Here is a 25,894-nt window from a genome sequence, read left to right as displayed (position 1 = left end):
CTTGTGTCTATTATCTAAATCATTTTTGACTATTGTTTTCTTGTCTGACAGGGCTAACCTTTATAGACAGCTAAAACGCACGCACGCACATACATGCACATATCGACCCATATATATATATATTATTAACACACTGGAGGCGCACATTTGGCTGTAGGTTCGTTCTTAACCTGACTCTGTTCTTAAGTAGGAACACTGTGCCATCTCTGTCCCCCTCTGTCACCTCTGCTTTCTGTACCTGCTTTTATAATTTTAAATGCCATTTTAACTTTAAATGTTTTTAAAAATCGATTTTCTCAAACTACAAGTCCAATTTGAAATTTTTTGTTTTTGACTTGTTCCCACAGAATCACATAATCCATGCCGTTCGTATCGGCTGGTCGTTCGTAAGTCGGGGACTACCTGTATACCCACTCATTCACCACAGAGTGGTTTCAAAAGAAAAAAAGCAGTCACCATCTTTGCTTATAAGTGCCTGGTGGCAGAGGAGAGCAGTAGGCTCCAAAGGTGACATCCAAGGTAGAGCCAGTGGCATTTTTTTTTGGGGGGGGGGGGGCTGGGTAAAATTGTTAAAGCAGACCTGAAGTGTATTATAATAATACTTGTATAGAAACTTTTTCCTGTTGGACACAGAACGCTTGAGATCTGCAGCCACTAATGGTGCCCACCGTAGGCCAACCCGGAGCTTTAGGTTAGCGTTGCCCAAAGACTGCTTGCTGAATAGGAAAGTGGCTGCAGCTACAAAGGTGGTGTCTTAAAAGGAAACCTATGATGGTTAATAATGATGTATTTATACTAACCTGGGGCTTCCTTCAGCCACATGAGATGCGTGGGCTCCCTCACTGTCCTCCCAGGCCTCTCCATTCTCTGGCCAGATTACCGGCGGTGATAATGCGAGAACGGAGCCACAAGAGAAGAACAGGGATGGAGCCCTCGCACCTCATGGGACTGGAGGAGGCCCTAGGTAAGTATAAATATACCACTATTAACCATCTCCGGTACACTTAAACCAGTACACTATCCAGCCACACTGTCAACACCGGTACCGTAACAGAGGTTGTAACAGAGTATCATGAGCCATTCTTCACATACTTTATTTTCACAAAATCCATGTTTCCTTGGTTAGTCACTCCTCTCTCCTGGAAAAAGAACCTAGGACAGGCATGCCATGCTGAAGTCCATGTGGAGAAGGGGGATGGTTTGTCTTTTATCTGCAGGCTGCATGCCAGAAATTAAGCAGCTGCGTGCCCCCACATATCCGAATTGAGTAGATTACGTGATACCCAGTATTTAAACAGAAATTTGCCTCTAGATATTAGGATTAAATGTTGTTGTGCCTCAAGATATCAGAATTAAGCAGCAGTCACCACAGATGTCAGAAGTACAGGGAACCTGAAGTGAGAGGGATATGGAGGATGCCATATTCATTCCCTTATAAACAATGCCTTGTTTGCCTGGCTGACCGTCTGAGCTTTTAGCCAGTGGAGTGAGATCAGAGTCACAGCATCTTATATGCATGCTTAGTTTGGGAGAATAACTTGAAGTATTAGACCAGAAGCATCAGCACAGACATCAGGCACCTGGCATTATTAGATAATGAAGATGGCAGTCTCCCTATACCTCTTAATTCAGGTTCCTTTTAGGTAAGGGTGTGGCCTCCAGTATCAAAATTAAGCAGCCATATACCCCCAGATATCTGAAGTCATCTGTCAAATTCACCCAAATCATGATTCAGCAATCATATGCCCTTAGATACCAGAATTAAGCAGCCAGCCTGTCAGTCATGTCAGTGCCCCTCTCTTCTAATCATCCACAAGGGCCAGCGTACACTAAAGAACTTCTGAAAATACAAACTTGATCTTATTGAATTTTTCTTAAGAATTCTTGTTACAAAAAAAACAAACAAACACAACAACCAAAGTCCACCAATAATCTTGGTTCCACTGGATCAGAAAGGCTATTCTGTAGAATTAGAATAGACACCGACTCAATCTGGTTTGAGCTGTTTTGACCAAGCTTTTTAATGGACTTTCATTGTCGCATATTTAACAAGAATTCTGAAGAAAAATCCAATAATCAGAAGTACTTTGGAGTGTGCTGGTCCTTGTGGGTTGTTTGTATGTCTGGCCTGGTGCTCTGGATGGCAGACTGACCTTACACCTCTATTATTGGTTAGGGACTGTGGCCCAGAAGCCCTATGTTGTCTAGTGCAGTGTTTATCAACATTTTATAAGTGTGTACCCCTTTTAAAACCCTGTACTCATCGAGTACCCCCTATCATAGTAAACATGATCACAAGTACCCCTTGACAAATATATATTTAATCGTAGTACATGATAATTGGTTCTAAACAATGTGCAAGCATTTATTATTGCTTTTGATTTGCTAAAATACTAATTTGGTGTTGTTTAAATAAGAATTATAATTTTTCTAAATCTCTAAATTTGTTATTCTTGGTTAAGTATATCAAGCCCAAGTACCCCCTGGACCCATCAGAAGTACCCCCTGGGGTACGCGTACCGCATGTTGAGAACCTAGGGTCTAGTGCACCCCTGTTCTCACACATTCGTATCCCCTGTAAGACTAGTTAGTCTGATACAGTGACACTGCTGTAGGAAGCTTTGGAGGCAAACAATTCTACCACGCTTGTTCACTGGGGACAATGGGCTACATTTTTTGACACCTATTGTCAGAAAGGTAGTATGATTGGTGGATGGGGGTGTCTCTTGCAAGTGCTCAGTAGGCGTGGCCTGTCTGAGAGCAACTGTGCTTTTGCCTCTTAGCTAGCCTGTTGCAGAGGGGAGAAGGAATGCGAAGTGCTAACCACAGTATTCATCCTGCTAGTTGCAGAATGCTACCTTCCAATGCTGCCCCAGTTCTTTGCTTCGCCTGAATACAAAAATCAACTGCTGCATCAGAAGAGACAGCAGGGCAATGGTCATAGTAAGATCTGGTTCTTTTCCTAATCAAGAACTCTTAGATCAGGTCTAATTTAAAAGCACTTTTTTGGTCTAAATGCCCTTGTTTTTTTAAATTCAGTGCTAAGGATTTTCAATGTTAACAACCTCCTGCTTCGATGACTTCAGTTGCAATTTTCTTGGAGAGTGTAGTCATAGCTCCGCCCCTTGCAGAATGAAGGTGCCAAGCAGCCACACCCCCTCCACTAACTGTGTTTCTTCAAGTTTTGACCAAAGTTTGTAGTTCTATAGAAGTCTTCCTTCACTCATTTGGACACTTTGGTAAGCTGTCAGATGACGAACTTAGATCTGCTCCTGGAACTTTCTGTGCCACTCTGGTCCCACATCTGGTCTAATATAAAACATCTCTCTACATAAAACGTTATATTTTACTTGTTCCACATTCTAAAACCACATTTCTTGCATTGTAGCCCCTATGTCACTTGGTTATGCAACACAGTGTCAGACCTAGTATATTATTCCAGTAGTTACTATATTATGAAACCAGAAGAGACAAACACTTGGTGCCCACATCTGTTTCCTCTTCTCAGTCCTCTGGGGTCTTCCTATCAGCTGCTCCATCCAGGCATGCTTGTGGTTTCTTCTCTGGAATAAATGATCTCAGACTTTCAGGACTGCCTCACAATGATGTTGCAGAATGTACACATTAAATGCAAGTCAGATTTCCTCTAGGCTCATAGATCTGCTTTGTTGGTTTTTCCGATTCCTTAATGAAAGGCTTATTCCTGCTGACTTTGGGTTTTTCGTGTTGTTGGTCACTTGAAATACCCCTTGCCCCCCCCCTTCCTTTTAGGAAAGTATTTTCTATGCATGCAGTGGCGTAGCTAGAGATCATGGGGTCCCATAGCAAAGCTTTCATGGGGCCCTGAGATGCAGGCACTCTTGAGCAATGCTACCTACCCCTACCCTATGGATATGAGTTAACTGGACAATTTACATTCTTTGCAATCTACACCGCACATAGTCCATGGGTACTACCACTGAGACAAAGTCAGAGGGTGGAGGAGCACGAGAAAGTATTTAGTGAATACAAGTACCACTTGGGTCCCCTCTACTCTGGGGCCCCATAGTAGCTGCTATGGCTATTGCTACCGCCCTGTTTAAATGCATCTTAGCATTGATTGATTGATTGACTCAGACAGATGCAGAAGCGATTCCAACAGTTCTTGGATCTTGTTCCAACACTCACAGGGGTTAAAGGTTGCGCTCCTAGCACACCAGATGATGAGGGAAACAAATGTAAATAATATCACCAGTATTCCAAAGAAGGGGTGCGCTTGCTTAAAGAGATCACATTTATTCTCCACTTTACACTGGTTCCAACCAAGCAGCGTTCAAATCCAAAAGTCCTTATATCCATGAGCTAAGGAGATGGATCACCCTATAAGAGCAAACAGAACATAGCGCGATACTGTATAGATATATAACACCCTAGTGATCACTGCAGGACAAAAGCAGTAGTGCCTTCACCAGGAGAACACTTAGTGGGGTACACTTGATATGCTACCGTAGCGTCTCAGCCCTCCGTGTTCTCCTGGTGAAGGAACTACTGCTTTTGTCCTGCAGTGATCACTAGGGTGTCATATATCTATACAGTATCGTGCTATGTCCTGTTTGCTCTTATAGGGTGATCCATCTCCTTACCTCACGGATATAAGGACTTTTGGATTTGAGCGCTGCTTGGTTGGAATTAGTTCTTGTATCTTGATTATCACAGATTTAGCTACAGTAAATGCCATTTATTGTTGTGACGGTGCTTGGCAGGTAGACTGAATGGTTCTTTTCATTATCACACAGAAAGCTACAGAATTCCATAGCTGAGTGGACCCAATGCTGTATTTTACAGTTTCTATAAGCATTAAAGAATACCTGCATTTTCAGACAAAGTACAGGTATCCATGTGACTCCAGAACAGAGATAGGGACACCGAGAGCCAAATATAGTGTAGTATGTACTGGTGATATGGGGTGACGTTGGTAGAGGACATAAATATACTCACAAAGCAGGGTTACCGCAAAGGCAACCACTGTGAGGCTTTGTTCACATTATAAATCGCAAGCGTTGAGTGCTTTTGTGCGTGATTTTTTTCAAGCGATTCCCGGTGTTTTCTGAGCATTGAGCGATTTTGTGTAAGCGCTTTTGCTGAGCGATTGAGATTTTCACTTTCTGAAGTCAGTCAGGAAGTGAACTCTTTGACCCGGAAAAGAATAAATACAATGTATTTATTCTTAAAAGCGCTAGCGATTTCCCTATACCTTCCACTGAGCCAAAGCGCTCAGAAAATGTTTCACATGTGAACACTCTTATAGGAAATCATTGCACAAGCGCTTTAAGGGCCCTTTTCCACCAGCGCTGACTGAATTGCAAAAACGCAAACCGCTAGCGATTTTACAATCGCTACGGTTTGCTTTTTAACATAGGAATCGCGGTAGGTCATTTCCACTACCGCAATTCGTTTTTGCCGGGAATGCGAACGCGCGGCGGAGCGATATTTGCCACGATTTTGCTATGTAGTGCATAGCATAGCAAAATCGCGGCCGCGAACGCCGGGGAATCGCCGGTAATTGCGATTCAGCAATCGCTAGCGTTCAGCGTGAACGCTAGCGATTGCTAGTGGAAAAGGGCCCTTAGGGCAATTTTCAAAACCACCAGTACTTAGAAAAATCTGCAAACGCTCATAGGGCTTAATTCACAAAGCCGTGCTAACACAAGAAAGTAATGAGTGAATACATCAAGTACCACTTGGGTCCCCTCTGCTCCAGGGCCCCATAGTAGCTGCTATGGCTATTGCTACGGCCCTGTATAAATGCATCTTAGCATTGATTGATTGACTCAGACAGATCTTAGCATTGATTGATTGCATCTTAGCATTGATTGATTTACAGACAGGGTGGTAAGTTGTATGGCTCTACAGCGTGCTGTTAAAGCTGCAGAGCACTGAATTGTAAAAAATAGCCTGGTCACTAGGTGGGTATAAGCCTGAGGTCCTCAAGTGGTTATGTCTTGAATGGCTGGCTGCTCAGCGCAGTATGTCCGGAAGCTAGGTTGTGCGAGTTGCCCGGGTCGGCCAAAACAACAGGGATTGCGGCAGGAAAACGGTGAGTGACACAGGGGAACAGAAGGCATGGTGAGGATTGACTTATCCCACCTTACCCACAACATATGCCTATTTAACCAGCGTCCTTCAGCTCTGGTATCCTTTAAATTGAAAGTTCCTGACGAGTAGAATAAGGGAACCAGTTGAGATAAGGGCTTGAACTCGAGTCAGCTGTATTTCCTTCCAGCTTCCTTACCAGCCATTGCCGGTCTTCTGAATCTAGACAGCTGCTGGAGGTTAACCTTTGTGATCTATCTTTGGAAAAACATTGCCGCTGTGTGTACAGTATTTTTCTATACATTCTATTTCATATCTCCCAACATTTTGAGATAAGAAAGAGGGACACTTAGGCCACACTCCTGGCACACCCCTAATCACGCCCCTGCCACACCCCTAATCACGCCCCTGGCACACCCCTAATCACGCCCCTGCCACACCGTAAAGTGAACTCTTTGACCCGGAAAAGAATAAATACAATGTATTTATTCTTAAAAGCGCTAATACAATGTATTTATTCTTAAAAGCGCTAGCGATCTCCCTATACCTTCCACTGAGCCAAAGCGCTCAGAAAATGTTTCATATGTGAACACGCTTATAGGAAATCATTGCACAAGCGCTTTTAGGGCAATTTTCAAAACCACCAGTACTTAGAAAAATCTGCAAACGCTCATAGGGCTTAATTCACAAAGCCGTGCTAACACAAGAAAGTAATTAGTGAATACATCAAGTACCACTTGGGTCCCCTCTGCTCCAGGGCCCCATAGTAGCTGCTATGGCTATTGCTACGGCCCTGTATAAATGCATCTTAGCATTGATTGATTGACTCAGACAGATCTTAGCATTGATTGATTGCATCTTAGCATTGATTGACTGACAGACAGGCTGGTAAGTTGTATGGCTCTGCAGCGTGCTGTTAAAGCTGCAGAGCACTGAATTGTAAAAAATAGCCTGGTCACTAGGTGGGTATAAGCCTGAGGTCCTCAAGTGGTTAAGTCTTGAATGGCTGGCTGCTCAGCGCAGTATGTCCGGAAGCTAGGTTGTGCGAGTTGCCCGGGTCGGCCAAAACAACAGGGATTACTGCAGGAAAACGGTGAGTGACACAGGGGAACAGAAGGCATGGTGAGAATTGACTTATCCCACCCTACCCACAACATATGCCTATTTTACCAGAGTCCTTCAGCTCTGGTATCCTTTAAATTGAAAGTTCCTGACGAGTAGAATATGGGAACCAGTTGAGATAAGGGCTTGAACTCGAGTCAGCTGTATTTCCTTCCAGCTTCCTTACCAGCCATTGCCGGTCTTCTGAATCTAGACAGCTGCTGGATCACGCCCCTGCCACACCCCTAATCACGCCCCCTACACACTCCTAGTCACGCATACTATAAAGATTTCATAGGAAAAATATGTTGTTTTATAATTCAAACCACACTTATCCTTTCTATCCTGGTTCATTTTCCTTCATATTATCATTTGTAAATAAGAAATATATCAATTTAAAGGATATAAATAACATTTAGAGTATATTAAAGACAGTTTTTCAGTAGAAAAATACATATATTTACATATTTCTTTACATGAGTCCTGAAAGAGGGACAAATGAGCAAGAAGGAGGGACAGAGGGACAGGGTTCTCAAAGAGGGACTGTCCCTCCAAAAGAGGGACAGTTGGGAGCTATGCTATTTTATTGTCCTCTCCTGCAGTTGGTTGTATGAAGATATGCCAAGCAGTGGCATTAGCTGTTTTCTCCTGTTGCTTTAAGGAATGTTTGTACTTTATTATGCAGCCAGTAACGTGTACTCTGCCATTGTTTACAGACTGTGGTGACATTTCTTCCTTTAACTATCATTTAAAGAGACTCTGAAGCGAGTCTACATTTACTTTTTTAACATGCAGCCGTGTAAAGAACTATAACCCCTGCTAAAATGCCGATATCACGCTGCAAAACGAGGGGTTAATACCCCCCCAAATCCCCTCCGTGGTGCCCGGGGAGCGATTCTTGTAGAGGCAGAGCTAAGCCCTGTAGCTCTGCCTCTCAGCTCGTCAATCCCTGCTGATCGCCACCTCTCCCCGCCCCTCTCAAGCTGCCTTCACAGAGAGGGGTGGGGAGAGGTGGAGATATGCGCGGCGATTGACGCCCATGGAGGCAGAGCTGCAGCTCGAAGCTCTGCCTCCAGGAAGAGCAAAATCCACAACCAAGAAAGTCGTGGATTTTGCAGGGGGGATTTGGGGGGTATTAACCCCTCCTTTGCCGCGGGATAGCGGCGTTTTGCATGTTAAAATAGTGAATTTAGACTCACTTCAGAGTCTCTTTAACAATGGCAAGTGAACAAGAATCACATTTTTTTTGCTACCTGCAGGTTCCATGTGGAGTAAGCATTAAATCATGGCTGGTTAAAGAGGAACTGCAGTGATAATCACGTAATGAAAAAAGTGCTTCATTTTTACAATAATTATTTATAAATGATTTAGTTATTGTTACAATCCAAAATGTTTCACATGGCGACATCTATACTGCTGGCAGGTGATGTCTGTTGACGGAGATGCTGTGGGCGGCTGCAGCCCAAAGGGGCCCATAAGGGATGCTATGTATGAAAGAGGAGGTTGAAAATGTGGAGCAACAGATGAAAAAGGAAACTGATACCCAAGGGAGCTGTTTATGAAAGAGAGGGGTTACAGTACTTGGATAATACACATGGAAGACGGGCTGCACATGGAATGGGGGGGGGGGGGGGGGTTTGCAGCTGCACGTAAAAGGCGATCCACAATATGCTTGACCTAGGGGTACAAAAAGTACAAATAGGGCCTTGCTACTGATTGTGATAAAGTTCAATCCTTGGTTACAGGTCCTCTTTAACCACTTCGCATCCAGACCTTGTTTTCCCTTTATTGACCAGAGCAGTTTTGACGCTTTAGCTGTGTCCCTGTTTAATCACCAATAACTTAATCTGTACTCGTGCCACATAAATGATCTATATATCTTTTTTTTCAAGACAAACTAAGCTTTCATTGGGGGGTATTTGGTCCCAAGTAAAATGTTCCTCTCTATGCATGTTAATGGGAAAAAGGGGGGGAAATAAAAACATTTCACTATTTCTCAATTTTGACCAATTTCTGTTTAAAAATAAAAAGTGCGATTGACATAAAAACTGTGCCACCAGTTAAAGTTGCCCCAGTATAGATATCCAGATGTGTCCCCAGTATCACCCCACCCCCCCAGTATAGCCAGATGTGTCCCCAATATTAGCCCCCCCCAGCATAGCCAGATGTGTCCCGTGTTTGCCACCCCCAGAATAGATTGACAGATGCACCCCCAGGAATAGTGCCCGATCAGGATTACCCCCATTATGGCCAGATGTACCCCCAGGATTAGCGCTGCCCCCCATTATAGCCAAACGTGCCCCCAGTATTAAGTTATGGGCCCCCCCAGGTGCCCAGATGTGCAAAATTTGTAAACCCTCCTCCCCTTGGTTCCTCAGATGCCCCCCAGTAAACATGTATACCCCCCTTTGCATATCCCCTCCCCCCAAGAAACTATAGCCAGATGTCCCCCCCCCCCATCAGGCAGCCCCCTCCGTGCACATATAGTTAATAAAAAGGCACAAGCAAGCAGCCACACTCACCTACCTCGGTCCTGCGACTATCCTGAAGCCTGATCCTCCGATCCCCGCTCTGCAGTCAGCCGCATATTGCCGGTAACCCAGGTCCCGGCTTGATGACGTCATCAAGCCGGGACCCGGGTTTCCGGCAATATGCGGCTGACTGCAGAGCGGGGATCGGAGGATCAGCCTTCAGGACCGTCGCAGGAACGAGGTAGGTGAGTGTGGCTGCTTGCTTGTGCCTTTTTATTAACTATATGTGCGCTGAGGGGGACAGGTGAAGGATCGCTGCAGTTCACTACTGCAGCGATCATTCATGGGAGGGGGGTATACTAATTGGCCAAAAGGGAACATGTCCACCAATTAGTATTGCAGCTGACAGTGCCGGAGGGTGCACTCTAAAGAGCACCCGACCATGCACAGCAGGGCTGCAGCCAGGTCAGTATATCTACGTCGCTGTGGCTTGGAGGATGCCACAGCTGACGTAGATATACTGTAGTGGAGGGGAAAGTGGTTAATGTGGGTTCGAATAAAGCCGACAATTAGATTATTGGTAATGTGAAGTTACTGTTATTCTACCACTGCCGTCCCTACTACCTAATCCTAACACCAAGCCTTGTAGTTATGCCAAACACCACTTACCTACACCTAACACTAACTCCCAGTCATAAGCCCCCTTCCTAGGCCTAACATGAACCCAACCCCTACAAATATACATCTGGCGGTTCACATCCAAACAAAACTGATATCCAGAACTCGGTTACTAGTAGCCATACTCCGGAGCCACTTCCCGATTATCCTTGCCTCCCAAAAAATCTGAAATACGGAGCTAGGCTACTAATAGCTTAATTGCAGAGCTGTTCCGCGATTGCTGGTGCCCAAGGAAGACTCGATATCCAGAGCTTGACTAATAATAGCCGAATGGAGCTGGTGTGTAATCTGTAGCAGGCACTCAAATCACCCACTCGATGCCGCATATCCCTTACCTTGTGTTGCAGTCTGTGGCAGCTATGGAGCCCCCTGCAGTAGTCGCTGATCTATAAAGGTTTCTATCAGGCTTGTTTCTAGGGCCGTGCGGCCGCCCTGAGTGCTGAGGGGGTGCGCTGTACTGGAGAGGGGAGCCGCAGCCGAGGGGAGGGCAGCCCGACCTTTCCATCCCTTCATCTCCCCGGGCCGCCCTCCGTGTTCCCCCCTCAGATGCAGAGTGATTGCAGCAGGAAGCGCTCCGCAGTATACAACAACTCACCTCCCTGCGTTCCAGTCGTCACTCACTTGCCACTGGACTCCTGCTCTGCATAGCCGGTATACACACACTGCTTCCTGTTTAGCAGGAAGCAGCGTGTGTATCAGCATCTATGCAGAGAAGGAGTCCAGCGGCAAGTGAGCAGCGATTGGAACGCAGGGAGGTAAGTGGCATACATCGCTTCCTGCTGCAATCACTCTGCATCTGAGGGGGGAACACAAAGGGCGGCCCAGTAAGAGGAAGGGAGGGAGAGGTCAGGCTGCCCTCCCCACGGCTGATTCCCCCCCTCCATTATGGGGGGGGGGGCACCTACCCACCTACCTACCTCACCTGTACTTGGGGGCAGCTACCTAATTTAACCTATACTGGGGGACCGCTACCTATCTCACCTATACTGGGGGGCAGCTACCTATCTAACCTGGGGGCAGCTACCTGTCCGACCTATACTGGGGGGCAGCTACCAATCTAACCTATACTGGGGGGCAGCTAACTATCTAACCTATACTGGGGGGCAACTACCTATCTAACCTATACTGGGGGCACCTACCTATCAAACCTATACTGGGGGCACCTACTTATCTAACCTTTATTTGGGGATACCTACCTACCTAGCTAGACTATACTGGTGGCAACTATACTGGCTACCTATATTGGAGGCACCTACCTAACTAACCTATACCGGAGGCACCTACCTATCTAACCTGTGCTGGGGGCAACTATTCTGGCTACCTATATTAGAGGCACCCACCTAGCTAACCTGGGGGCACCTACCTATCTAACTTATACCAGGGGCACCTGCCTATCTTACCTATACTGGGGGCAACTATACTGGCTACCTATACTGGAGGCACCTACCTGGCTAACCTATACTGGGGCACCTATGCGTGGCTACCTATACTGTGGGGGGACCTATAGCTGGCTACCTATACTGGGGTACCTATTCCTGGCTACCTATACTAGGGGGGACCTATACTGAGTACAACTAGACCTGGCTCACCTAAACTGCGGGTACCTATACCTGGCAGCTCCGCAGGGGGGGGGGGGGATTTTTACACCCTCGCCCTGGGAGCATTTTAGCCTAGAAACTGCCATGGTTTCTATAATCAGATGTTACCCCTGCTGGGGATGGGATGTTTATTTGACATGAGGTAATTTTTTTGCTCCACGGGAGGTGGGCAGAACCTGAACTTTTTTCTCGGCTAATCAGATTTGGAAATTAATGACACCTGATTAACTAAGTATCAATCATAATTCTTCTGAATGTGATTTATCCTGTGCAAAAATCCAGTTCAAATCAATGGACTTCACACTTATAGTAGAGCAAGAAAACTACCGTGTTCAATTTCACTTCACATCTGTAGTGGTCAAATAACATCTATGAAGGGAAAAAGATTACAGGCTCTTTTCCATACATTGCATTGTTCCTATTCTAATGATCAGCAGAAGTGGTTGCCACTTTCATTTATAACTTATTGCCTGTCCCTGATCGCCACTTTTGCACATAATTACTCAATAAGTAATAGTCACCTCGTTTGGAAAGCAAAGATCAGCTGGTCTTGGAGAGAGCTCTTTGGTAATTGTAGCCATGAAGTTGAGTCCTCAATTAGTTTTACAGCCCACTAGTGATGCACCTTCAATTGAGTGAAGAACTGTTCCAAGGGTGCATCGTCTATGGGCTGCAGAGCTTATAGAGGCCCTGACTTCATGGCTAGGAGGTGGCCACAGTTGGTTCCTTGTGGCCTTATGCAATTCCAAGGATCATTTCCAGTAAATGGAGCGGCGCATTGTCACTGTAGGGTAAAGATGGTTAGTGATCCAAACATTAAGAGTCTTTTGGTTAATCCAACTGGTGAAAAGTAACACCTTTTCAGCAGTAGGATTGTAAGCCCACCCACCACTTCACGGTAGACTCTTTTAGGGTGGGTCCCTACACTACACTATGCTAGCCTACTCTGAAAGGTGCTAGTCACCCTAATAGTGCTACACTAGTTACAATATGCTTTTAAGCAATACCACCCCTATCCTCTCCTAACACTATCCCCCCCCCCCCCCCCCTAACACTAGCCTATCCCTCTCCTAACACTAACTTCCCCCTTCTCTAGACCTAACGCAACCGTCTCCTCTCCTACCACTAACCTCCCTTTCTCTACTCCTGACACTAGCCTTCCCCTCTCCTAACACTAACCTCCCCTTCACTACACCTAACACTAACCTTCTCCTAACACTAACCTCCCTCTCTCCACTCCTAACACTAGCCTTCCCCTTTCCTAACAATAATCTACCTAACACTAACCTCCCCCCCCTATACATCTAACACTAGCCTTCTCCTCTCCTAACACTAACCTCCCCCCTCTCTAGACCTAATACTAGCCGTCTCCTCTCCTAACACTAACTTCCCTTCTCTCTACACCTAACACTAGCCTTCTCCTTTCCTAACAATAACCTCCCATCTCTACCCAGTATCTGCCCCCCCATCCACTTCTAACACTGACTTTCCCTTCCCATCTCCTAACACTAACCTCCCCCTCTCTACACCTAACACTAGCTATCCCATCACCTAACACTAACCTACCCCCATTTCTACTCCAAAAACTAACCTCCCCCTCTTCTCTCCTAACACTAACCTCCCCCATCTTTACTTCTAACACTAGCCTTCTTCTCTCCTAACACTAACCTTCCCCTTCTCCAGTCCTAGCACTAGCCTTCCCCACTTTTAATACTAACCCCTCCCCCCACTCCTAACCCTAACCTTCCTCTCTCCTGACACTTACCTCCCCTCTCCACTCCTAACAATAACCTCCCCCTCGCCACTCCTAACACTAGCCTTCCCCTCTCCTAACACTAACCTACCCTCTCTACACCTAACTAAAGTCTTCTCCTCTCCTGACACTAATCTCCCTCCTCTCCACTCTTAACACTTGCCTTTCCCTACCTAACACTAACCTACCCCCCTTCTGCTCCTAAAACTAACCTCCACCCTCTCCTCTCCTTAAACTAACAACCCCCTCTCTACTTCTAATACTAGCCTTCCTTTTTCCTAACACTTATCTCCCCCATCCACTCTTAACACTAGCCTTCTCTACTCCTAACACTACCCCCCCCCCCCCCCCCACACACACACACACACCCTCTCTACACCTAACACTAGCCATCCCTTCTCCTAACACTAACCTACCCCCATTTCTACTCCTAAAGCTAACCTCCACCCTCTCCTAACACTAACCTCCCCCCTCTCTACTTCTAACACTAGCCTTTCCATCTCCTAACACTAACCTCCCCCCATCCACTCCTAAAACTAGCCTTCTTCCCTCCTAACACTAACCTTTCCCTTCTCCAGTCCTAGCACTAGCTTTTCCCTCTCTTAACACTAACTTCCCCCCTCTTCACTCCTAACACCAGCCTGCCAACTCCTAACACTAACCTCCCCCTTCTCTACTGCTAACACTAGCCTCCCCCCTTTCCACTCCTAACACTCACCTCCCCCCTCTCCTCTCCTTACACTAGCCTTCTTCTCTCCCACCTTCCCCTTTTCCAGTCCTAGCACTAGCCTTCCCCTCTCTTAACACTAACCCCCCCTCCACTCCTAACACTAGCCTCCCTCTCTCCTTACACTAACCCCCCTCTTCACTCCTAACACTAACCTCCCCCTTCTCTACTGCTAACACTAGCCTCAACCCTTTCCACTCATAACACTAACCTCTCACCTCTCCTCTTCTTACACTAGCCTTCCCATCTCCTAATACTAACCTGCCCCCTCTGCACTCCCAACACTTACCTCCATCTTCTCCACTCCTAACACTAACCTCCCCCTTTCCACTCCTAACCCTAGCCTTCCTCTCTCTTAACATTAATCCCCCACCACTCCTAACACTATAACACTAGCCTTCCCCTCTCCTAACTTTAACCTTCCATTTCTACACCTAACACTAGCCCTCTCCTTTCCTAACACTAACCCCCCCCCCCCCATTCTTAACACTAGCCCTCTCCTTTCCTAACACTAACCCCCCCCCCCCATTCTTAACACTAGCCTTTCAGTTTCTTCTCCTAACACTAACCCCCCCCCCCCCCTCCAATCCTAATGCTAGATTTACCTATCCTTTCCTAACACTAACCCCCCCCCCCTCCAATCCTAATGCTAGATTTACCTCTCCTTTCCTAACACTAGCCCCCCCCCCCCCCCCTTCCCAGTTTCCCATTGCCGCTACAATGTTTGCAGAAGATGGTAGGAGCTGCAAGCAATGATGGTGGAGGATGGCTGGTACTGTAAAAGATGTTTCAAGATGGTAGGAGCTGCAAGCAAAGATGGTTCAAGATGGCAGGAGCTGCAAGCAATGATGGTGGAGGATGGCTGGGACTGTAAAAGATGTTTCAAGATGGCAGGAGCTGCAAGCAACGATGGTTCAAGATGGCATGAGTTGCAAGCAAAATTGGTACAAGATGGCAGGAGTTGCAAGCAAAGGTGGTTCAAGATGGCAGGAGCTGCAAGCAATGATGGTGGAAGATGGCTGGGACTGCAAGAACAGATGGTTTAAGATGGTAGGAGCTGCAAGCAAAGGTGGTTCAAGATGGCAGAAGCTGTAAGCAATGATGTTTGAAGGTGGCTGGGGCTGTAATCGATGACAGTGGACAAAGGAGACGCTCACTGCAGGAGATGACAGACACTGCAGAACATGAATTAAGGAAGACGTTCACTGCAAGAGATGACAGGCACAGCAGGAAATGATTTGAAAGAGTCGCTTGCTGCAGTAGTGGAGTCACTGCAGAAAAAAAATTAGAGAAGTTCACTGCAAGAGATGAAAGGCACTGCAGGAAATGATTTGAAAGAGTCTCTTGCTGCAGTAGAGGAGCCACTGCAGGAAAAGATTGGAGCTGCAGGTGATGGCTGCAGAAGTCGCTCACTGCAGATGATGACAACCACTGCAGGAATAGATTGGATCTGCAGGTGATAGCTGCAGAAGTCGCTCACTGCAGATGATGACAGGCACTGCAGGAAAAGATAGGAGCTGCAGGTGATGGCTGCAGAAGTCGCTCACTGCAGGTGATGACAGGTACTGCAGGAAATGAATAAGAATGTAGGAGAAGCCAGGAGCAGGAGGAGATGGAAACGCTGACAGACACTGTGGCAGAAAGATGGTAAGTGCAGATGACAGCAGCAACTTCAGCAGATGGATGAATTCTCAGGAGCTGCATGAGAAGGAAGGAAATGTATGAGGTGGTTTATGGTGGATTCCATGTCAGAGCCTGCATGAATGACTTCACTACAGGTGAATGAAGTCGCTGGAGAGGATGGAAAGAGTTGCAGGACATGGATGGAGATGACAGAAGCTGCAACTGCCCTGGCAGGAGGTAACTATCACTGCATGATGCAACACCAGGAGCGGGGCCTGGACCTAGAACAGTGGTCACAGACATATCCGCTCCCTGGTTCCATAGCAGTGCGTTCCTCTGTGGTCAGCCTGAAACCCCGAGTGGCCAGGCCATGATGGTCCATTCGCTTTCTTCTCCATCCCCGGTGACTCAGTCTCTTCATGACCTAAGGAAATTAAACAAAAATACATGTTAGACGTTTATAAAATAAGAAGTTGGGTAATTCGGGGTCTTCAGGGTAGCTTTGAGGGACAATGCAGCACAGGTAACTATAACTCGTTTAAAGTAAGGCTTCCCCCCCTCCCCCGCTTGCCTAACTTTAACCCCCCCCACCTAACCTTAAAACCCTCCCCATGGACACCTTTGCGTTACCCAAATTCTGTTCCAAGAGATTCAGGCTAAAAGAAACCTGAATAGAACTTCCCTAGTGTTTAGTGGTTTCCCCCCTCTCTCCTCATTCTGTGTCCTGTCCCCCCCAGCTGACATTATGCAGAGTACAGTGGACGCCATGATAATGTCACCTGCTCCGACATAGTCCAGCAATGTGTGTCCCCCTGTCACTGCTTAGCTTTCCCTCTAGTGCCCGGCATCTCCTGCATTGCGTGATTACACATATGCAGGAAGAGATGCCAAGCCCTAGAGGTAGAGCTGAGTAGTGACAGATTAGTGTTTAGGATTTAGATTTGTTTTACTTACATGGCGGCACTCCTCACGACTGACCCAGGCCCGGAATCCCATCCGTCTGAAGAGGGTCTTCGTGGCCTCCTTGAAGTCTTCCTTGCTTCTGAAGTACCAGGTGGCGAACAGGAAGATGGAGTGAAAGAAAGGGATGTCTTCTTCCATCTGGTTGGCCAGGAACCTGCAAAAATAATGGAATAATAAGAACGTGCTATAAAAATATAACTATTTGTATTGCTAACTATATACTACTTATCTATATGCTACCAGACCCGTGGTAGAAGAGAGAAGGAGGGTGTCATGGAGCCCCCGATATAAGTTACCACTCTACTGTCAGCTATGTGAAAATATACATGAGAAGAGGACATCATATACTTACAGAGCAGCGTAGAAGTTCTGGATGTTGTATTCGGCGATGGAGAGGCCAGCTCTGCTGAAGTAGATGAGCACCATGGCCAGCAGGTACTGTAATGGGAAACACAAATACAGAGACGATTAGCTTTTACTGATAGACAATCTTTGCTATGGCAATTATCATTTGTAAAAGAAACACAAAACAAGACTTCTATGTTACATTTACTAATACTTACCTTGTCTGAAACTCTTTTGCATCCATCATCTTCCAGGAAGAGATCGATGGTGCGGTCATCTGTGTGAGACAAAACAGTAACATGTGAGAATCATGGTATGTTATAGAAATGGCTTTGCTGTAATGAAGATAATGTTTTTTCTAATGGTTAAACAGGTTAAATATCTCACCAAGGAGCTCGTAGAAGGCTCTCCTCATCTCTCTGGTGATGGTCACTGGCTTCGGAGGATCTGATGGACCGGCTCTGGCTGGTTGGCCGGGGTCTGTCACACTCTCCCACTTCACACTCCTGTATGGCACATCCTCGTTTCCAGGAGTGATGAGTGGAGAGGGAATGCGAGCTTTTCTGGCTCTGATTCGGATGGGATTGTCAGGTGTTCTGAATGGGTCTGGAGGCTCCTGTGTTCTGAGTGAGCTGGCAGACTCAGATGACACAATGGGACTCGGAGACTCATGTGTTCTGAGTGAGCTGGCAGACTCAGATGACACAATGGGACTCGGAGACTCATGTGTTCTGAGTGAGCTGGCAGACTCAGATGACACAATTGGACTCGGAGACTCATGTGTTCTGAGTGAGCTGGGAGACTCAGATGACACAATGGGACTCGGAGTCTCAGGTGTTCTGAGTGAGCTGGCAGACTCAGACATGACTTTGCCCGGTGGTGTAGGTGTCTCTGCAGGCCTATCTAAGAGCTGTGCAGGGTTGGTTGGGACAGCTGCAGCTGGTGCAGACAGATCACTGGTGGGTGATGAAGATGTTTCATCAACCCCATCCAAGGCCACTGCAACCTGTGCCATGGAGAGAGTGTGGATGGTGAAACTCTCATTTGGCACAGAATCATCAGGTGCATAATAGATAGGCACTGCAGGGACTGCAAAGTCAGAGTCTGGGGAGGATTCAGACCCACCAGACATGACGCTCCCATCCTGGGAATCAGATGGAGAGAAGCTGATGGTGTTTGCTCTGTAGGAGAAGATGGAAAATAAATAGTGTAAGTTAAAGCATTCCTGTGATAATGTCCAGTAACATCCATAGCACAGCTCTGGGCAATGCGTGTGTATATCGCATATGAACACACACATTACCTGGGAAACCGCATTGCACCCGGAGCTAGTGGAGCTGAAGCTAAGTCTTATAATCTAATAAAGAGTACTTACAGTGCTGCCCATAATTATTCATACCCCTGGCAAATTTTGACTTAGTTACTTTAAATCAACCAGCAACTAATTTGTTGACATACAGCAGGTGTCTCCCAAAAGGTAATAAGACGATGTACAAGAGGCATTACTGTCCACAATGATTCATACCCTTCTCAATAATCAATAGAAAAGCCTTTATTGGGGTATGAATAATTATGGGCAGCACTGTACACGTAGGTGTTCACATGCCATATATTAGAACTAACTATACTACAATATTTTATATTATTGGCTTTATACTATTACCTAGTGGCCACAATTTGCTACACTTATTATTACATTTATTGCATTAGACTTTGGCTGGGTTCACACTGCGCCGGATGCACAATGGTACATTTACAGCGAATATTGAGCAGGTGCACTGTGCCCCGTTGCAGTGTCACATTCAGGGCCGGCGCTACCATAGAGGCAAATGAGGCAATTGCCCCAGGGCCCCAGAGCCTGTAGGGGCCCCCAGTGGCTGCAAGAGGAAAACATTTTTTTCAAGAAGACCTTATAGTTTTTGAGAAAATCGATTTTAAAGTTCCAAAGGAAAAAAAAATACACATTTAAAAACCCGCCGACTTTAACGGTTAATAGCAAATTCACCTTAAATGCTAGAAACCACAAATTTGCAGGATATGTTAAGGAGATCATTGGGAATAAGCGGAAAAAACAATTTTGCAAAAAGACCTTATAGTTTTTGAGAAAATCTATTTTAAAGTTTCGAAGGAAAAAAGTATACTTTTAAATGCGGTAAATGTCACTTTTAGTAGCAAACCTAACGGTAGTGTAATTTTACATGTATCAAAAGAAAGAGCAATGAATTTCCTGACGGTGTTTCCAGGTGGGGGGGGGGGAGTGTGGGACATTTTTTTTATTTTTAAAAAATGTGGGGTTCCCCTCCTGAAATTTTTTAACCCCTTGTCCCCCATGCAGGCTGGGATAGCCAGAATGTGGAGCTCCGACTGATTGGGGCATCACACCCTGACTATATCAGCTGCAAAAAGGTCCCTTAATGCCGATTTTTGATCCGGGGTATCTGTTGGGGGGCCCCCCAGGTTTATTTTGCCCTGGGGCCCCATTGTTGCTAAAACCGGCCCTGGTCACATTACGCACCATTGTGCATGTGATCTCCCGCTATCGCTGCCATTTAGTCCCCCTCCATGGCTGCCACTGCCCCTCGGGGCCACTGCAGGGGAGAAGCATTATGAGGATCCCCATTCAATTGCAATAGACCAATGGGAATCCTCTCTCACCATGGAGGATCCTCATTGATCCATCACTTAGTGAACTAATGAGAATCTCCCCTTATCTGCTACAAAAGTCCTAGCTGAGATGTGATTTGCTAAAACCTCTCCAGAGATATCCTCTCCAGTACGGATACCATAAGGGATGCAGGCAACAAATACTGTCTGCCACAAAAGTCCTAGCTGAGTCACAGTTTGTATAAACATTAAACATCATTTTAAATGAATTATGCCCTAAAATATGTTTTTATTTAAAAAAACAAAAAACAAACGTGCATTTTCAGATCATACATCCCCAGAGACTGACAGCTGCCTGCTCACACCCCATCAGCGTCATACACTCCCCATTGCTCGGGACATAGGTGCTGCCATAGCACCCACAGTATCTGGTATTGGGGTCAGCCCAATGCTTACTCTGCTTACACTTACCCACACCATAAAAGCTTTCCCCATGGTGACATTAAGACCTCTATTCCACTAGCAGCAGCTTTTTGATCCAATTTTGGATCGCATGCGATTTGCGTATGGCAAAGGCATGGCCAGTAACTACTTGAGCCCCAGAGGTTTATAACCCCGTAGTGACTAGGCCACTTTTTATAATTTGGCATTTCACAACTTTAACAGTTTACTGCACGGCCATACAACTTAGCACCCAAATTAATTTTACCTCCTTTTCTTCTCACAAATAGAGCTTTCTTTTGATGGAATTTATTGATGCTGCTATTTTTAGTTTTTATTATATTAATCAAAATAGACCAAAATTTAGTAAAAAAAATAAATAAAAATTCTGCTCTATGGAGAGGGGAGGGGTGATGACAAGGGAGCAGGAGGTGCAGAACAATAGTGATTATTTATTGATGCTTGTTTATTTATCCAGTATAGCAGATTGCTGAACCATGTTTTTGCACACTCTTGATCTTTGCTTGCAGCTTTCCATCTGCTTTTCTCTCTCCTCCTTCTCTCTCCACCTTGTCTCCTTTACCCCAGTCTCTGCTTCCTCAGCCTTCTATTCCTCTGTTGCCCCCACTCCAGTCTCCAGAGATTTTGTCTCTCATGATGATGACATTTGCACACAGATCAGAATATATGTGAAAATACATGGAAATGCAAAAACACATACTTAATGCTAAATTAATTGAAGTCAATAGATATGAGAAATATATAACATACAATTTGCCAACGGCTGTCATTTTTAAAAAAAAATATATAAATTTTGATGCAAAAATGACTTTTGATACAGCAATTCATTTGAGCTCATCCCTAAACATAAAGCCGTGTAAAGAGATGAGAGTTCTGTCTACACCGGTGTCTCCTCCCCTACAGCCGACCTTACTTGAGTATAAAGCAGTTTAGGTGCCCATTGACGATATCATTTTAGCGAAACAGTCAACCTTCCGATTCCATAATTGTGACTGGTACAAATCGATGAGAAGGAATTGATCGGGCTCATACATGGAATACAAAATATAACCAATCTGATCATTTCAAATAGAATCGATCCACAAAATAGATCAATTAAATGATTTATTAATTGAACATTTTTTGGCGATTGGCACCATCAACATTCTCCAAACCCTGTCTATTGGAAGATCGATTGCTAAAGTTGTATCGTTTATTAGCATCTGCAGTCATATTAGATTCGTTTGGTTGATTGCTATTTAATTCCACAGCAAGGTGCCCCCTTCTCTTCTCTTTATATTACATGATACTTGTAAAATATGGAGGGGGGAGATTGCAGGCTACAGCAGAGGGGCAATTAGAAATGGGAGGGGGGGGGGTACAGGCCACAGCAGAGGGGACCTGGTGTAAAACCTCAATACATGTGCCTTGACTGATGCTATGGTGTAGTGAAAAGATATGTATGTGATGTGCACTGCTATGTATGTGATGTGCACTGCTATGTATGTGATGTGCACTGCTATGTATGTGACGTGCACTGATATGTATGTGATGTGCACTGCTATGTATGGTATGTGCACTGCTATGTATGTGATGTGCACTGCTATGTATGTGATGTGCACTGCTATGTATGTGATGTGCAATGCTATGTATGTGATGTGCACTGCTATATATGTGATGTGCACTGCTATGTATGTGATGTGCAATGCTATGTATGTGATGTGCACTGCTATGTATGTGATGTGCACTGCTATGTATGTGATGTGCATTGTGCAATGCTATGTATGTGATGTGCAATGCTATGTATGTGATGTGCACTGCTATATATGTGATGTGCACTGCTATGTATGTGATGTGCACTGCTATGTATGTGATGTGCACTGCTATGTGTGTGATGTGCACTGCTATGTATGTGATGTGCACTGCTATGTATGTGATGTGCACTGCTATGTATGGTATGTGCACTGCTATGTATGGTATGTGCACTGCTATGTATGGTATGTGCACTGCTATGTATGGTATGTGCACTGCTATGTATGTGATGTGCACTGCTATGTATGTGAATACTGCCTGATGTGCTGTTATATTTGTTGTGTCACCGCTGGGCATTTCATGGCTGTTGCCAAAGTTTAGTACATACATTTCTATATTTCCTTTAGGCCTTGTTAACATTGCATTCCGTCCACATGGCCATTCGCGTTGGCCGTTTTTTGACCCCATTTTTCTTCGATTTCTATGTGTTGGACGTTTTCGTTAAGCGCTTTTGCAGAACGACTGCGTTTTTTCACTTCCTGACGTCAGGGCATTTTTCCTATACCTTCCATTGAGGCAAAATCGCAAAATGGCCCATGCACCGCTTTTCTGAGCGGATCGGAAATGAACTGCTCAGATGTGAACTGTCTCATCGGGAATCATTGCACAAGCGCTTTCAGGGGGATTTTGAAAATCGCTAAAAAAATGGCAAAAACGCCTCTAGTGTGAACCAGCCCTCAAAGAGACTATAAAGTCTAAAATTAACATTGCATGTATCACATTGTCATAAAAACATGTAATGATTTTTTCCTGTGTTTTTGATGTAACCAGAAATGCATTTAGTTGAAATGGGGCCCTAGCAGTGGAGTAGCAATAGGGGATGAAGAGCTTTGCAACTGCACTTGGGCCCCTGGACCAGAGGGGCCCACTATGGGCCCTCCCTGAGGCCCAAAGATCCTTAGCTATGCCACTGGGCCCTAGGCAAGATAGCTGTTTATACACACCGCAGATGGTCACCTGGCTTTTTTTTTAGTAAGATTTGATGGGGGTAGCATCCACCAGGCCCCAAGACTCTCTCCATGCCCTAGGCAACTGCCTACATTTTGGGTGATCTAGCTCTGATGCTAGGCCTAAGCCCTACCTAGGCTACTTCAACTGTCACCAAGGAGAAAGCAAGGCAAAGGCCTACCTAGGCTATTCCAGCTGTCACCAAGGAGAAAGCTAGGCCTAAGGCCTACCCACTCTACATGTCACCAAAAGATGAATCTCCCACAATCAGGCAATAAAAGGCCCCCATGCAGGTCAGACTTAGTAGCAGGGCTCTCCTCACTGGCTTACCATTCCCCCCACAGCTCTCTGATGCCCTCTGGTGGCTCCACTTACCTCTCGGTGTCTTGTCTGGCGCTCATCTTGGGCGAAAATGAACAAAAATGGATAAAAATGTCACTAGTTGATAGTATGTCGCTGGAAATGTTGCTTTGGAACAAAATAAATCGACTGGAAGTCACAAATATTCACTGAAAACCGAAGAAGCAGGAGAAAATCTGTTAAGATGTTTCCTGATCGAGGGCTTGCATGTGAATGAGACCAACTGCCATTCTCAACTGCTTTATCAACTGCCAGTCTCACGGCCAGTCTCATGGCTAGTCTCTCTCACAGCCAGTCTCACGGCCAATCTCATGGCTAGTCTCTCTCACAGCCAGTCTCACGGCCAGTCTCATGGCTAGTCTCTGTCACTGCCAGTCTCATGGCCAGTCTCACGGCTGCATGTGCCAGGCAACTGTCCCTCCCCTGCAGATCAGCTGACCAACTAGCTGCAGTAATGTAGCAATTTCCTATTCCTATTCATTCAGCCATAGCTTTATAACTGCTTATCACATTTAGATGATCTATATCTTATTTTTTTCACTGCAAATTAGGCTTTTCATGGGTGATACTTGTTTGCAGTAATTCCTTTTTTCTCTATGCATTTTTAAAGAAAAAACAAGGAAAAAATGAAAAAATTCACTATTTCTCACATTCTATTCCCTATAGTTTTAAAATAAACAATTTTACAGTAGGCAAAAAACACATATTTTATTTGCCCATTTGTCCTGGCTATCACAACATTGAAATTATCTTCCTAGTATTTTGTATGGCGACAATATGTTATTTGGAAATATTATACAAAGTAGAAAAGAAATGGTAGCGCAACTTACCAAGCTGTACCCGACTGACACAGACGGTAGGAACACACTAGGCAGAAACGCTAGCATTACGTAAAACACTAGCATTAACGCGCATAATGTAAGTCAATAGCCGCATGAAAAAAATGCCTTTGTTTGCGTTTTACAATGTGCCTTTTTTAAAACGCACAACTTGCTGCATATTTTTCCAAAACGCAGTTAAAACGCACATAATGTATGTCAATGGTGACACAGAGGCATAGCTTTTTACTGCCTTTTTATTGCCTTTTTTTAAGCGTTTTTGTATAAAAACCAAGTTTGATGATGTATTTTTGCTTCCTGTTAACTTCCTAGTGGTGAGCCAGAGAGGACGAATATGTGTTTTTATACTAGCCACATTCCAAAACATTTGCATAAAACGCATATCAGAAACGCATACAAAATAAACACAGAACATTTATATCACGCTTTTCTCCTGGTGGACTTAAAGCGCCAGAGCTGCAGTCACTAGAACACGCTTTATAGGCAGTAGTAGTGTTAGGGAGACTTGCCCAAGGTCTCCTACTGGCTTACTGAACAGCCAGAGCCAAGATTCGAACCTTAATCACCTGTGTCAGAGGCAGAGCCCTTAACCATTACACCATCCAGCCACCACTTAACCATTACACCATCCAGCCACCACTTAACCATTACACTATCCAGTATACAAAACGCACAAAACCACACTTGCAATTCATATGTGCAAAACGCAGTAATGTGCATGTGCGAAATGCATGTATGAAACACAAACACACTGAAAACGCACTTCATTATGACAAAAAAAGCACAAACGCATATGCAGCAAAACGCAACCTTTCACGCACCGCCTAGTGTATTCAAAGCCTGAGTGCATAGGGCATAGCGCACAGCTCTGCAATGTTTAATGGGAGCGAGCGCTTAGTGTCCCCCTTAGAGAATCTTTATATGTAATGTCCCCTTATAGTGGTCCCTTTACTGTGTGCCCCCATGCTGTGCCCCTCTTGTACCTGCTACTGTGCTGTGGCCCGCTGTAGTGGTCCCTGTGTAGTATCCCCATTATAGTGGTCCTTGCACTGTATTCCCTATATCCAGGGCTGGTTGTAGACTTTTTGCTGCCTGAAGCAAACTTGTGAGGATGCCCACCCGTTTTGGAATGATGGCACAGCACCCAAAAATGTTCCCCCTCAGTATAGGTAGGTCGCCAGGTATAGGTGCCCCTGTATAGGGTAGCCAGCTATAGTTGCCCCCAATATAGGTAGTTTAGTTGCCCCAGTATAGGTAGCTAGTATAGTTGCCCCCAGTAATGGTAGTATAGTTGCCCCAGTGTAGGTAGGTAGCTAGTATACTTGCCCCAGTATAGGTAGTATAGTTGCCCCAGTATAGGCAGGTAGCTAGTATAGTTGTCCCATTGTAGGTAGTATGGTGGTTCTTGTATAGGTAGCTAGTATAGTTGCCCCAGTAGAGGTAGTATAGTTGCCCCAGTATAGGCAGGTAGCTAGTATAGTTGTCCCATTGTAGGTAGTATGGTGGTCCCTGTATAGGTAGCTAGTATAGTTAGCCAGTAGAGGTAGTATACTTGCCTC

General features: G+C 45.3%; 1 protein-coding gene across 1 annotated transcript; it reads right to left on the bottom strand.

Annotated features, from left to right (window-relative positions):
- Positions 1-15,957: 15,957 nt before the first annotated feature.
- On the bottom strand, positions 15,958-23,537 carry LOC137526161 (uncharacterized). The gene is made up of 6 exons (XM_068247380.1): positions 23,512-23,537; positions 17,719-18,512; positions 17,550-17,608; positions 17,339-17,424; positions 16,978-17,140; positions 15,958-16,447 (listed from the first exon to the last, which is right to left on the bottom strand). The coding sequence occupies exons 1-6, from the start codon at positions 23,535-23,537 to the stop codon at positions 16,268-16,270; spliced, it is 1,308 nt and encodes a 435-aa protein (XP_068103481.1). The 3' UTR covers positions 15,958-16,267.
- Positions 23,538-25,894: the final 2,357 nt, after the last annotated feature.

Source organism: Hyperolius riggenbachi, chromosome 7 (assembly GCF_040937935.1).
Source record: "Hyperolius riggenbachi isolate aHypRig1 chromosome 7, aHypRig1.pri, whole genome shotgun sequence".
NCBI classification, from domain to species: Eukaryota; Metazoa; Chordata; class Amphibia; order Anura; family Hyperoliidae; genus Hyperolius; species Hyperolius riggenbachi.
The sequence above is the reverse complement of the archived record's forward strand: the minus strand, read 5'-3'. Positions and strand labels throughout refer to the sequence as shown.